Source organism: Eurytemora carolleeae, unplaced genomic scaffold (assembly GCF_000591075.1).
Source record: "Eurytemora carolleeae unplaced genomic scaffold, Eaff_2.0 scaffold394, whole genome shotgun sequence".
NCBI classification, from domain to species: domain Eukaryota; kingdom Metazoa; phylum Arthropoda; class Copepoda; order Calanoida; family Temoridae; genus Eurytemora; species Eurytemora carolleeae.
In genome coordinates this window covers 192,321-206,904 of record NW_019396301.1, presented here as the reverse complement: position 1 = coordinate 206,904, position 14,584 = coordinate 192,321, and the positions used below count along the sequence as shown (strand labels likewise).

The window sequence follows — 14,584 nt, the reverse complement described above, 5'->3', positions numbered from 1 at the left end:
TATAAAACATTCTTGAAGGGAGTGTTCGTGAAAAATGACAGGGGGTATAGGCTTGCGTCGAATAATTTTCGCTGGTAATTGCTATTAATCTTACTTCTATCTGTTGCATCAATAAGGAGAAAATTGTTTATTAGCTAACATATATATATTTATATATATATATTAGAGAAGAGCTTTATTATGTAGAGATATTTAAATAAATTATAAATCCTAGTGTTGGTTTTCTATGGTTTCCATGAGACCTTTTTTCATTGACGCTTAATTTTATAATATCACTAAGCTAATACAATCAATTTATCTAACAAAACTAAAAAAAAGTTGGTTTTTGTTATATATATATTATATATTATATATAATTTATTATATACTTTGCAGGGCAATAACTGAAGAAACTGCTGAAAATAGCATATATATACTTTTTCTTAAGGATCGGGTTTAAACATTTATATAAAAATGAAAACTGTTGCTCATCATCAAATGTAAAATTGCCTACCACCAAAACAGAATTATCCTCAACCCTCCCCGGGCCGCCCCCAACAAAATGAAATTGTCTCACAATTTACTAAACTTAAATTTAAAAATATGATTATCGTAGTCATTAAAAATTGTAAATCAGATGTGAACAATAAAGCAATGTGTTCTTGTATTCCACGGGCAGACGTACAGCACATTTGAATTTCCGAGCCGGGTCAACCTTTCTGGTCCCAGTTTGTACTGTGTCGCCCGGACATTGGGTTAATAAAGCAGACACTCAATATGGACTAGCCGGTTTAACAAAGTTGACGCGGTCAGACATCAGGATGAATTTACTTTTACTAAAGGGTCAGAGGCGCGTTCAAAAATGTCAGCTATGATGACGAACAAGATTATTGATCAAAACTCCAACAAACATGCATTTTTTTAATGTTTTTTTAATCTTTTAATGTGTATTTTAGAGAAGACCTTCAACATACTCGATTGAAAATAATTCTATACTTTTGTTTGCGTTTTTCTCTTCCCTCTCTCTTGCGTTTTAGAAATGATTAAATCGAATTACAAATATGTATATTTCCAGAATACAACGTTTTAAGTGTAATTTTTTCACGAATATAAATTATAAATTATATATATATATGTGTGTGTATATAATTTTTATTCATTTGGGAGATGGGTCTTTCACAGCCGTTACTCTAAAGTAACACAGAATAGATCATTATAGTTTCTCATGTTTTTGAAGATGATGTTTTTCCAATTGGTTAAAGTCTAATAAAATATTGGAAAAGAAGTATATGCCAATTGCCTGCAAAAATATTCTTCGTTTTCAATTGAAAACTCTCCAAGTTTTTATGTAAAAAAAGTATTATCCAGCCAATTTAAGTGCAGAATAAAAAGTAATACAATTTTTACAATCACAATACATATATTCATATTAATGACAAACTTACAAATATTTTGGTCTGTCACATCACAGCATTATAGTGAAAGCCGAGCTAGGGATAAGTAGTTTTTTTTTATGTTTTTCCGCTCAGATAAATTTTCTAATTTTTCGATTAAAATTTTCAAAGATATTTTATAAATCTTATAAATATTTTCCGTATAGGAGTTGTAAATGCGTCAGAAAAGTCCGACAAAATCCATGAAAGATAAAAACGTCAAAAACGACAAAACTTTATATATAAAAAGAGCTTTATAAACGGCTCATTAAGTCCAAATCTTCACAAATTACAGACATTAAAAAACAAATAATAACAATAACAATATATATATATATATATATGTAAATACTCTGTAAATGTGTGTGTTTTTTTTTCACGGAAGGAATTATGTTTTGACAAAGTTACAGTGCAGTACGCGTACAACCGTTCTGAAAGCACAGAATTCGAAAATTGAATTCCTTTGATAAAAATTCGAGCCTAGTCTAAATGTAAATGTTTTTTAATTCAAATTTAAAAAGTTGTAAATATTTTCAAATTCTAAAATTTTCGAAAAGTTTTGATGTGTATATAAATGCTAGGGTATCAAAAAACACGCCTGACGTGCACAAAAATACGTTTAATGTGGTACAAACATTAAACATTCAAAAAAAATATCACTGAGATCAAGCCCTTCTTGGCTTCAGACTAGATACAATATATTGGTACAGTATAGGTTTCTTCTCTAAATGAATTTGGATTTAATTTGCGGCATTAAATATTTTTGCGCAAGCTGCAAGTGGCGCGCTTATGCGCATGCGCATTCCCGCACAATTATATTCTTCCAATTAGTTACTTTTAACCGCGTGGAGTCCATTTCATCTAGATGCAATATGTCCCGGGATTCGTATTTTCGGGGTGAGCAGCAGGGCTTTTTCACCTTAGAATCCCGCAGGTGCATGAAGTACTGAAGAAGCGAGTGGTCGTTCAAAGCAAGGTCCCGGGAGTGACATTTCCCCTTGCAGTAATAAGCATCAAATACATCTGGCTGCATAATGAACTCGAACCCCTTTAGCTGTCGTAGATCGACTGGCATGCTTTGACGACAGCATCGCCCCCGGCTTCCGCTCTTGCAGTCTGTCTTAGATTTGCTGACGACATCAAACTCGGTACTTCGGTAAAGATCGCGTTTAACACGTGGTGTATCTCCAACAACATACTCAACTGCTACTGCAGGCTCCCCCTCTATCTCCCATCCAACAGCTCTGATCAAAATACCAAGATCTGTTGTGGGATCGATCATCCACGCCTGGAGAGCATGAGTCACGTCAAGAACGACAACCATCTCCTCATCAGATTCTTGGCTTGTTGAACAGTCCAGCTGAAGGCCCTCCTCTTCTTTAACCAGCTGAATAGCACAGACCTGATCCTCTAGAAGGCCAGGAAAGGATCCGTCTTTAACCTGACGGAGGTTGACCGTTAGGCGGGCTGAGGTCACAAACACTGCACCAGTGTTTGCCTGGAGATCAACTAGGTCGAACTTGAGAATCACGGAGTTGTGAAGACTTCTCTTGCCTCGTCTTAGACCTAGCCATAAAAAAATTATAAGTTAAGTAAAAAACAATCATTGGCAGCTTAAAAATTACAGGCTTTTGGTTTGTGTCAAATATAAAGGAACAACCCAACCACTATAATATAGGAATAAGGAATATTTATGCAAAATTGCTTGTACGACTTTGTGACCTGGTAGCTCCTCTACTTTTGATTTTGCGCACAAGTGTGAGAAAAGGTTTCTGCTTACACACAAAGTTTAAACATTTTAATCTTTTCAATAAGTGGAGATATTGAAGGCATCTCAGATTTCAATCTTGAAATTTACTTCATTTTGACGTGCAACATACCTGTATAAAGCAGTGTACTTGAGGAGGGAGCTGTGGATTCAAGATGCTCCATGAAATGATCCTGGAGCTCCCGAATAGCATTGGTCTGCTCCATACTTCGTCTGTAGATATCCAACTTCAAGGCGTACTCCTCAGCAGATACATTTGCCTAAACATAAACAGTTAAACAACAAATCCACAAAATCTGCGAAATAAAAAACCTCGGATTTTTGACAAATCCGCTGTTTCGAGCATTTTAAGCATCTTCAAATTATATTCCCAATTTGTAATTAAATAATTAAAGAATTCTTAAAATCTAAAGTTTTATTTATTGAAATTGCATAACTTCTAATGACATCCCAAGTATTTAAGCGTACTTTTATATTTTATGTTTTCTAATTTATATATTTGTATATTTGTGGTCTAACTGAGAATAATAAAATTACGTTCAGCTGGGAAACCCGGGATATATATCCGGGTTAAAGGGATGGATAGATAGATAGATAAACAAAAAAACAGATAGATGAATAGGTGATAGATAAATAGATAGATAGATGGATAGATATATAGATAGATAAATGGATAGATAAATAGATAGATAAATGGATAGATATATAGATAGATAAATGGATAGATATATAGATAGCTAAAGTCTAGTTGTCTAAAGTCTTGTTGTCTAAAGTCTAGTTGTCTAAAGTCTAGTTGTCTAAAGTCTAGTTGTCTAAAGTTTTAGAGGGGGGGCATGTTAGACTGATCAAAGTACATAAGTTCTAAGTTCATACTGCATATTAACCATCAAAATAGTCTATATAATAGCATGATATTTCATAGGTAACAAATAAGTCGAAATTTTATTCGAGTACTTAAAAAATTAGAAATTAAACCAAATTTACTTTTGCATATTTGAATTTTGTTTCGCTTTTTAAAAAACTTATTCTTTTAGTAAGACTAAAATTACCTTATGTACATCAGGAATCCGTGAAAGGCCTAGATCATGTACGATTTGTTCCCGGAGTTTCTCTTCTTCTTTAGCTTTAGACGCGGCATTGCTGCACGCAACTGTACATAAGATTATGTACAGAAACTTCATTATTGTTAGTATGTTAATGTTTTTTATACTGTACTACAAAACACTGTTTACTTAAAAAACACGAAAAGCTGTGAATATAAATTGTTTAGAATTTAAACTAGTCTTTTCTTTTCAACTTTCAACTCAAGACTGTCAAGAAAATTGTCCGTCTCCCCTTTTATATATTAAAGCAGGTAAGGCCCGGTGAATCTAGATCCAACCAATGAAAAACCAGAACTGCCTGAGGATCCGACCAATGAGAGGCCAGGGATCCCGGGATTTCTGAAAAACTTAACCGAGGACTGTGGGAAGAGACAGAGAGGTAAGGAGGATGGGGGGGGAGGGAGGGTAGAGGTTAGGCCTCTTGGCGAGGCCTAGTTCCTAGAACATTTTCTGACTAATGTTTTGGCCCGTGGAGGGCCTGGAAAAACATTAGATGTTAAAAACCAATAAAACAAATTTTTCTAATTGTCAAAAGTCAACAAAATACAGCATTGATATTTTATCATGCATGATCATCGACAACAAATTTAGAGGGACAAAACAGTAGACATCGTAGGTCGGAACCAATAAATAACAAGAAATAGTTGAACTATGGTCAATGAAGAGTGAACAAGAATGGGCTGACATGGGCTAAAAAAATCAACATTTTTGTCTTTCGAAAAAATATTTTTTTTCCAAATTCGATATTGAAAAAATCCAGTATCTAATAAATTTGCAAGAATTTAATTTTGCCAAAAGAATTGAACGCTTAGCTCTATCTTTACTGATCCGAATTCCAAGTATATCTAACGTTCATTATAAGGTTTGAAACTAGTCGTTTATTCAAAATATTATTTTCTGTTAAGAATATTTCTAGTATTGAATTAAATGTGACAAAAAAATTCAAAACATTCTTCTTTTTTAACTTACTGAAATGGTGATGAAATACAGAGGATGATATATATTTTAATACTCCGGTACTGAAATACTACAAAATGAAGAGTAATCGTTGATGATTTATGAGGTATTGAATTTTTATTAAATCCCCAATTCTGTAACACATTTTTTCTTATGTTTTTTACTTATATGTTATATATGATATAATATATAATATATATTGTTATTTTGTATTATTATTACGTAATAAGTAATCAAGGTTTTCATCATTTTTAATGTATTCGTAATTGTAAAAGAGAATGGAGCATGTGTAAATTCTCTACAGAGTAATGGTAAAAGAGAATGGAGCAAGTGTAAACTATACAGAGTAATTGTAAAAGAGACTGGAGCATGTGTAAACTCTACAGAGTAATTGTAAAAGAGATTGGAGCATGTGGAAACTCTACAGAGTAATTATAAAAGAGAATGGAGCATGTGCAAACTATACAGAGTAATTGTATAAGAGAATGGAGCATGTGTAAACTCTACAGAGTAATTGTAAAAGAGACTGGAGCATGTGTAAACTATACAGAGTAATCGTAAAAGAGAATGGAGCATGTGTAAACTCTACAGAGTAATTGAAAAAGAGAATGGAGCATAGTACAGAGTAATTGTAAAAGAGAATGGAGCATAGTACAGAGTAATCGCATTTGAGTTTTTCATTCTCAATTAGATCTGGGAAAGGCAGGCATGTGATGAAAGTATAATTAATGTAAACCATTTATTCTGACGATTGAATAATCGATCGCTGATATAAAACAAATTAAATTCCACGTTTATCGAGGTTGCTTGAATAATTTATGTGCGAAATATTTTATAGAAACCTTTTACGTGGATAAAGCTAGATGTAAACGTCACACTCACTATCTTTGCATAATGGATTCAAACAGTTTAAAATGCAATGGTTTTTTTGAGCAGTTGCCTAAAGGAGTCACATGCACTTGCCGCGTTGAATTACAGGAACGAGAGAGCTTAGCATTTATTTTGGGGTTAGGTTAGGTTAAAACCGAGATCTGCGGCCAGGGGATGAGCGCTGCACGGCTAGGACAGGATAGGGGGCCAAGCGCCTCAACTGGAACAGGCTCTCTATGCGCGTAACTCCTTTTTACTGGTTTTTAAAGGTCTCAGGATCTCAATTTTAAATCGATGAGATTTTTGCCAATTAATTAAAGAACAAGTGCTTTATATAGTGCTAAGGTAAGCAAGAAAGTTGGAGCGTTAAAATCTAAGCCCAAGGCAATACTTCAAAGTCCACCCTGGCGTAAAAATTGATGAGACTATTTATAAACTGGCTGAATCTATGTGTTTGGACTCCTGCCCTTTGTTAAAGGGACTGTCACCCAATATGTCCCCCCTTTTCTCATCTATTCCTACTCAGATATTTGGATACAAAGGTGCAGTTCAGAAAGAATAATGGCAACAAAAAGCAAATAAATTTTGGAGACATATATCAGTGATCACATTACACTTACAAATTTCTCAAAAGAGGCAGCGGTTTGTTATATTTCATTAATATAAAGCCCTAAACTTTACAGGCAAAAAGTAATAATAAAAAATGAGATGCAGGTGGAGAAAGGAGGAAAAAGATTCACTTTCACATTTTGCATGATCTACAACGTTAGCCTTGAAACTGTAATCTGATCAATATTGAGGGATATAAAGTCTTTTTTTTGGCTTGAGAAGCGTTAAATTCAGTTAATTTCTCCGTCATTTCAAAAGCAATGCCTGCCTTAGTCACATTCATTGTGCAAACAAACTCAAACTCATCTTAAAAACTTAAAAGCTTTAAAACGTACTTTTTTCCTTGTACAGTTAAACCCTTAATAACGAAGACATCGGAAGAACTTAGCAAATGTCGTCTTGACAATTTTTTAATGAGTTTTATACTATATTACGTAAATTTCAGTATTTGCGAAAATAAATAAATAGCCACGCGGGAACAGTTTTAAAGAGTTCCATATAATCATTTAATTAAAAAAACTAAATATCTGCAACATTCCATTATCAGAAAGTGAAGAATACGACATTTGATGAATTCTTTCGATGTATTCGTTATTAAGGGTTTCACTGTAGGTCATTATGAATTTTAAAAAACGAGGTTCTATTTTATTTTATCTATGGTTTTGAAATAAATTTCATTCATTATTTACTCCATGGGTCCCAAAAACATTTTTAAGGGAGTGGTTAGGAAAAGTGAAAGGGGGGTGTATATTTATCTAAAATAAGGCTCTTTACTCTTTTATATCTTCACTATAGCCGGCCAAACGGCTGGACCAAAGTGATTAACATTTTAAAGGGAACCTATGGGTGTGACATAAGTCAATTCTTTTTATTAGAAGTTTTCGAAATTTCACAGGCAATGCCAGGCACTCCTGCTAAACTCATTATTTAAAACCGAGTCGGGGTAAACGGAGTGGTGGGAGAAACTATGATTAACCTGGGCATTTGCACCACCAGGCACTTCGGTTAGGTGTAGACTGTAGACTTAGTTAAACCACTTCTGTTGTGCCCTTCCGTCATACCAATATTGTAATTGCTAACTACATTATAGATATAACAGCACATAACTTGTAATTACGCTGTTAATGACCAATTTCTCATATAAACTGCAAATAAACCTTAGTCGATTGAGACTCTACTTTGATTAGCGTATTAGAAGTAATATAGTTCTCATTGAAACATACAAGCGGAGATTGTGCTTGGAGTAATGGTATTAATCTATTGATTGCTAGTGTCTGTATTGACATCGATAGCTAACAAGATTGCGCCCTGTGTAGTGTTGTGGCGTTGATTGGTCACGGGATTGTAGCCGTGTGGATCGTGTCCTGTTTGACTTTAATAGTAGACAGATTGAACCTGGATAGATACATCTTGAGAAATTGTTATGAAGTAGGTGTTTACTACATGTCTAAGGTCGTCATTAAGTCTCTTCATTTGTGTGGGGTCGTTTATTTTAAAAGGAATGGCAATATTTTTTCAGAAAAAAATTTAAGTTGTTTTGTATTCAAAAAAACTAATTATCAGGGAATATTCATTTTCCCATTATTATTAATGGATTGCTATGAAGTAGATTAAATTGTGTTCTCAAAATTTACGATCAAAGTAGATCAGCAAAAATGCTTGAAAAATGAAAACCCTTAAAAGGGACTGTAAACATAAATATAAGTTACCTTCCTATTATATACAGTGATCCTAGATATATGAGTACATAGCAAGAGTTTTTATAATGTCGTATTCTCAACTTATTTAAGATCAAATGCCGCATAAAAATAGAGTTTTATATATCGATTGCTGTCCTTCATATTTCAGGGTTATTAATTTACCTTGAATTAGAAATAAAATGCAGCTTCTAAAGAATTATCAAAAACTTAAGACTTTACAATGATATTTGGATATATTTTCATAAATCGTTTTCAGCCCTTTTGAAGCTGCATTCATTTCAGCAGCTTTCTTTTTGTGCAGACCAATTATGAAGCATTAAAGCTGTCATACATATTTTAATAAATTTCAAGACGACATTTCATGTGCTTTTGCTATGTATTCATATATGTGAGATTGGCTGTATCTACAAGACAACGGTATCCTGAAAATTTTTATCTAGTATAAATAAGATGTCCTTTTTTTATTTATGAAAATTGTTTATTTTTATTTTTGAGTTGTCTGCGCATTTCTGCTGCAATAAAACTATGTAACAATTATTGAAAATTAAACACTTTACAACACAGAAAGCACAAAGATTCAGACTGCTATTAAATGTTGCATGAATGAATTTTCAAGAATGGGTCGATTTTAATGGTTCGCAACGTCTCTGCCTCTGATCATACCTTTATAACTCACTTATACTTGTATGTAGCCTTAGACAATTTAGAGCTGTAAATCATTTGTTTTTAACTTGAGCTTTTGAGAAGTAATTGGCAGAATTTAGGTAAAGGTTTTACTTTATATGACGATAACAGTCCCTTTAATTAACCCTAGTTTTTTTATTTTGACTCAGAAATAGCAAAAATGCTCAATCTTGGCGACATTGCTCATTTCACGATCAAAAACAAATTTTATCAACGTTTTTTTACTACATTTGGAAGGGGGTCAGGACGCTAGATAATAATACGCAAGATTATAATGCAGGGAAAGTTATTTCAGAGGTGTACGCATCTTTTGTACTGCAGTTTACTGGGCGGTAATGTAAACACAAGATGGATTTCGAAGCCTGACATAGAATTTATCTTTCACATAAAAAAATAAATGAAATATTCGGTTCATAAAAAACTATTGTGTAAATTTTCAAAATTATCAAAATTTAATGCGTTTAACCTCCTCGTATACTACACGAACACTAATGCATCTATTCTTGTTTACAAATTCTGCCCAGAGAGAACAGGTTTCAATATGTACGCAGAGTCAAGAGTATACGCAACTTCAAATAACTTTCCTTAACTTATAACCTTGATAGAACGTAGGTTATCGAATAAATTTAAATTATACCATAATGTATTCACATTAAGTTGTTGAAAACCTCTGTCTGATCTAGAATAAATTAATCCATGATTATTGGCTTTTTCGAAGTGATTATAAACATTTTCGAACTGATTATAAATATTTTCGAATTCTCTACAAAATGGAACGTCTAGCACTTAAGTTAAATTGATACAATTTATTGTTCAGTCGACCATTTTTACGCGGAATTTGAAAATTTTATGTAATCTCAGAATTTTGTTTTAAATATAAAGAAGCGAGTCTACAGTGCCTTTAAAAAATTTCNGGGGTGTAAAACATATTTTTTGAAAACTAATAGAATTGTATTCCTGGAATAAATCATTGTCATGCAAACATGAAAAATGAATCATAACGCAGAATACAATTTAAAACTATCTACAGGGTTACCCACAAAGAATTCTACTTTCAGAACAAGATGAAAGGAAACTGGTCCAATTCCACAAATCGGGTTAAAATAAGCCTTCACATTCTATGAACAGTATCCCAAAATCATTGTCTAGTTTTACAAAGTTTTAACCCTATCCCCGCTGGGGTACTTGAAAACCAGGATACGCTGGGGGGGGGGTCAATTTGACCCCCCCCCTCTAAATCCCATGTTTTATGTCCAAATATGACAAATGATACATCATTAGAAAGCTCTTGTGCTCTACTTTTAGAATCTGCAAAAAAAATTGCAAATTTGCGAAAATTGAATTTTTTATCGCAAAATCCAGTTTTAAAGTAAAAATGTTTGCAAAAAAAAAATTTATCCAAAAAATGACAAATTATACATTTTTGAAAAGCCCTTAACCATGCCATTTCAAATATGCAAAAATTTTTGCAAAATTTTAAATAACCTGATTTTTAATCAAGAAAAACTAAAAATGTGCAAATTTCCTTTGACAGGTTGTTTGCAAAAAATTTCAATTTTTTTTTCGCAAAACTTGTGCAATCCGTTTCCTTATGTAATAGGCTTTCCAAAAAGCTAAATTTTATCAAAATCTGACAAGTGAAAGTGGGTCAAAACAAAGATTTAGTTTGCTACAGGCAAAAGCAGTCATTCAGGCAGTGTGCCTGAGGACTCAGGCAGTTAGTATTAAAGCCCGGTTTTAGGCCTAAAGGGAGGGCTTTGGGTATGTAAGAAAAGTCAGAAAATTTCAACAGCCTTGGACCAATACTTTTTGAGTTTTGTAAAAAAAACTACAGGGGGGGGTCAAATTGACCCCCCCCCCCCCCAGCGGGAATAGGGTTAAGTTTGTAACGTTTACAAAAATCTGAAATGGATCCCTGAAATGAGTTGTATAATGATAAAAATGAAATGTTTACAAAAATCTGAAATGGATCCCTGAAATGAGTTGTATAATGATCAAAAATGTAAAAAACACTAAAACAAATAAAAACTTAAATTTTAAAAAGACATTAAATAAGTGGGTATTTTTGAATCTGAGTTGTTTTCCCGGTTAAAAATAAAATTTCAGAATATAAAAATATTTAAAATTGACCGATTTAAAGCAAAATGCACATTTTTTTTAGTACTCAAATATATTTAGATAGAAACCTTTTTGACTATATCTTGCTCAATTTTTAGTATTTTTGAACTCGCAAAATCTATTGATTCACATTATTTGTAAAAAATGCATTTAAAAATTTTGCCTTCAAATTCCAAGAAGAATATAATTTTGCTTCTGTAAAATGATTTCAGAAAAATTTCACAAAAATGCACACCCTTAGATGATAGTATTTGATATAAATGAGAGATCCTCGAATTAATTTACTTGCTATCCTTTTATATGGTAATAATAATGGTAACTGTGAATCTTTAACCATGGAACGTTTCATGGAAAAATACAGAAGAGAGAAGGAGTTTAAGAACAAAATTGTTTACTAATGTATACGAGAGCTCCCCCCGATCGAGCACCCCTCCACACTGTTTGCCCCCCCCACCACCAAAAAAAATTCCAGTTTCGGGCCGGTAGCTGAAAGTTCTTTTGCGCAACATTTAAATTACTTTTCAAATTCTAATCTAACTTTAATGCTTTTTTTGAATCTACTGTCAGAAACCCTAATCCTAAAACTAGGGCATTTTATATAAAGATTTATTTACAATCATGTTTTTATTTGTATCCAGTAATTGTCCAAGCGACTTAAAATAAAACCACTACGACAACAAGAAAATCTGCAAAACTTATTGTTATTACAATAAAATGTACGATTTAAAAAAGTCTTGTAGATTACAAGGGCATTCCTACAAATCACAATTTTATCTTGCAAGTGCAATTTTAATTTGCAAGTGGAATTTTATCTTGCAAGTGCAATTTTATCTGCAAGTGCAATTTTATCTTGCAAGTGCAATTTTATCTTGCAAGTGCAATTTTTTCTTGCAAGTGCAATTTTATCTTGCAAGTGCAATTTTATCTGCAAGTGCAATTTTATCTGCCCTCCAAATGAATCGGCATTTATTATTTTTGAGTTCAATGTAGCGTAATAGTGAAAGATATTCTAGAAAATGAAAAAATAATCTAGTCAAAAAAGTGCCTGGGAGTACACAGAAATAAATTTAGGGGGGGGGGAAGCCTCCCCCCCTAGAAGCTCATAGAGGGTGGCAAAATTGAACTGTAAATTTAAAACATTTGGATTCTTGGATACTTTAAAGGAATACAGTCCAATTACCTTACAAGTACTGCTTTATCTCTCCTTCAGACAAAACTAGCAGAAAAAAACAGCAGGCTATTTTTTATGTTCTTCACTCTTCAGTTTCAGATCTTAAAAGTGTGATAGCACTGTCCATTAGGGGTGATCAATATTGGAATTGATTCAACCGCCCACCGGAGGTCGCTGCGTTTTTACTTAAAGAAATATCGCCCTTAGGGTTGCGATTTGACGATTTAATATCGGAGAATTCACCGGAAGGCCACAAAAAAATTTTATTTTTTATTTTCATTTTATGCATCATTTTCTTGGAAATTTAGTGCTGATTCCAAATCTTGAAAGCGTTTAAAAAAAAATTAAAAATTGAATTAGAGCTAAAAAACTCATCAAAAACATTAACAAGTTAAAAAACTGGAATTTAGTACCGTTATTTGGTCATAACTTTTTTAGATTTAATATTTTTAGAAATGTTTTTGAATCTGAATTCAGCATGAAATTTCCAAGAAAATGATGTATCATATTTATTTTTTTTAAATATTTTTTTAGGCCTTACGGAGTTTCTCCAATATTAAATCGCCAATTCGCAACCTCTGGACGATTTTGAATATTTTTTTATTATAATATTTTTTTAAGTAAAAACGCAGTGACCTCAGGTGGGCGACTGACTGATTCATAAAAAAAGTCACAAATCAATCACCCTTACTGCCCATTCTCGACTTCTCTTTGACTACTTCGGTTATTTTAAATAAAAAGGAACTAGAATTATTAAATTATGAAAGTTAATGCTTGGTATAATTATTTCTATGCTTAATAAAAATCAAGAAATCAAAAACATTAGTTTTTATTTTAATAATCTATGTTATATTTAATTTAAGCATAACATTGTTATGAAAACGAGAAGAAATTATATAAACCAACCTTACTTTATGATTAAAAAAATCTTTTTAATATACATTACAGGGAATTGAAACAGTCACTCACCTTGAAATTGGTTTACTATTAACACAAATACAGAATTTTTTGGACTTTTTTCAGTGCAAAGGATTTGGTTACAGAAAGCAAAAATTTGACGGTCTGCGTATATAAATCTTAAATTTTGTTATTTAAGTTACGGATCTAAAATCTATAATTTTGTAAAGCCCTGGAAAAAGGGATGTTAAAGCATGGTAAATTAATCAAATTTTAGATGTTGAACCCCCCCCCCCTCCTACATATTTGTTTTTGTTTTCATATTCTCAATGCCTTTAAATAAAAATTTTTTTAGTAATTTTGTTACGATTACAACAAATATTATTTGAACTAGAAAAAAGAAGAAAATCAACAATTTTTAATGACATTTAAAAAACTAAATTTTTTTTATAGCAGTGCTTGATTTCCATGACAAGATTTAAACATCAAACGTAAAGTTCTGTTTATCAGGGTTAAAAAGGGGGGGTTCACACAAAATACAAATCAATGGAAATTCCAAAAGTACACCTGCACACGATATAATAGTTTTAATATTTATTAGTCGTGAATGTGAAAAAATTCTTCAAACCGGTGTGGCATTACGGTGTGCCTTTGGTCATCTGTATATAAATTTGGCTTGTCTGTTTGTCTGTTTGTTTGTATATAATAAACGTCAAAACGGCTGAACCAATCAGGTCCAAATTTTTTGTGGGACATCATGTGACCACAGGGAAGGTTTATAAATGATCAACATTTTAAAAATTTGTGTTTGCAAGTTTTTTTTATTTTTGAAAAATTTTGAAAATGCGCGAAAAAATATTATGAAATCCGCAAACTTTTTGTTTGTTTTGTTTTATACTGTACAAAGAGAAGATGCTCACAGATAAAGCCACACTTAAAAGTTGAAAAAGAAGATGACCGCCAAGCGCCCTAAAAGCCTAGTTAATATAAATGGCCAAAAACTCAGCACAAAAAATTTTCCACGGCGATTATGCTATTTTTCTGAATATAAAATTTAAACCAAACTTTTTAAATTAAATTCTAAGTATGAAATACATAAGTTTTAGGCATTGGGTTGCAAAGTTATAGGGATCAGAAACTTAGTGTTTGCGGCAAATATTCAATTCCTTTGGAATTTTGCAATTTTTTATTTTCCAGGAATATTTAAGTATAGAGCCCAAGCCTTTCAGAAAATACAAGAAATGCTGTAGATCAATATTACGATACTACACAATCAGGGTGCTTCGCACACGTAT

The 14,584-nt window shown here is 32.4% G+C and overlaps 1 protein-coding gene across 1 annotated transcript; it reads right to left on the bottom strand.

The window, feature by feature from the left end:
- Window positions 1–1,027: 1,027 nt before the first annotated feature.
- LOC111700492 (bone morphogenetic protein 2) lies at window positions 1,028–4,502 on the bottom strand. The gene is made up of 3 exons (XM_023471423.1): window positions 4,230–4,502; window positions 3,293–3,440; window positions 1,028–2,978 (listed from the first exon to the last, which is right to left on the bottom strand). Exons 1-3 carry the CDS (start codon window positions 4,359–4,361, stop codon window positions 2,200–2,202), a joined length of 1,059 nt encoding a protein of 352 aa, XP_023327191.1. The 5' UTR covers window positions 4,362–4,502; the 3' UTR covers window positions 1,028–2,199.
- Window positions 4,503–14,584: the final 10,082 nt, after the last annotated feature.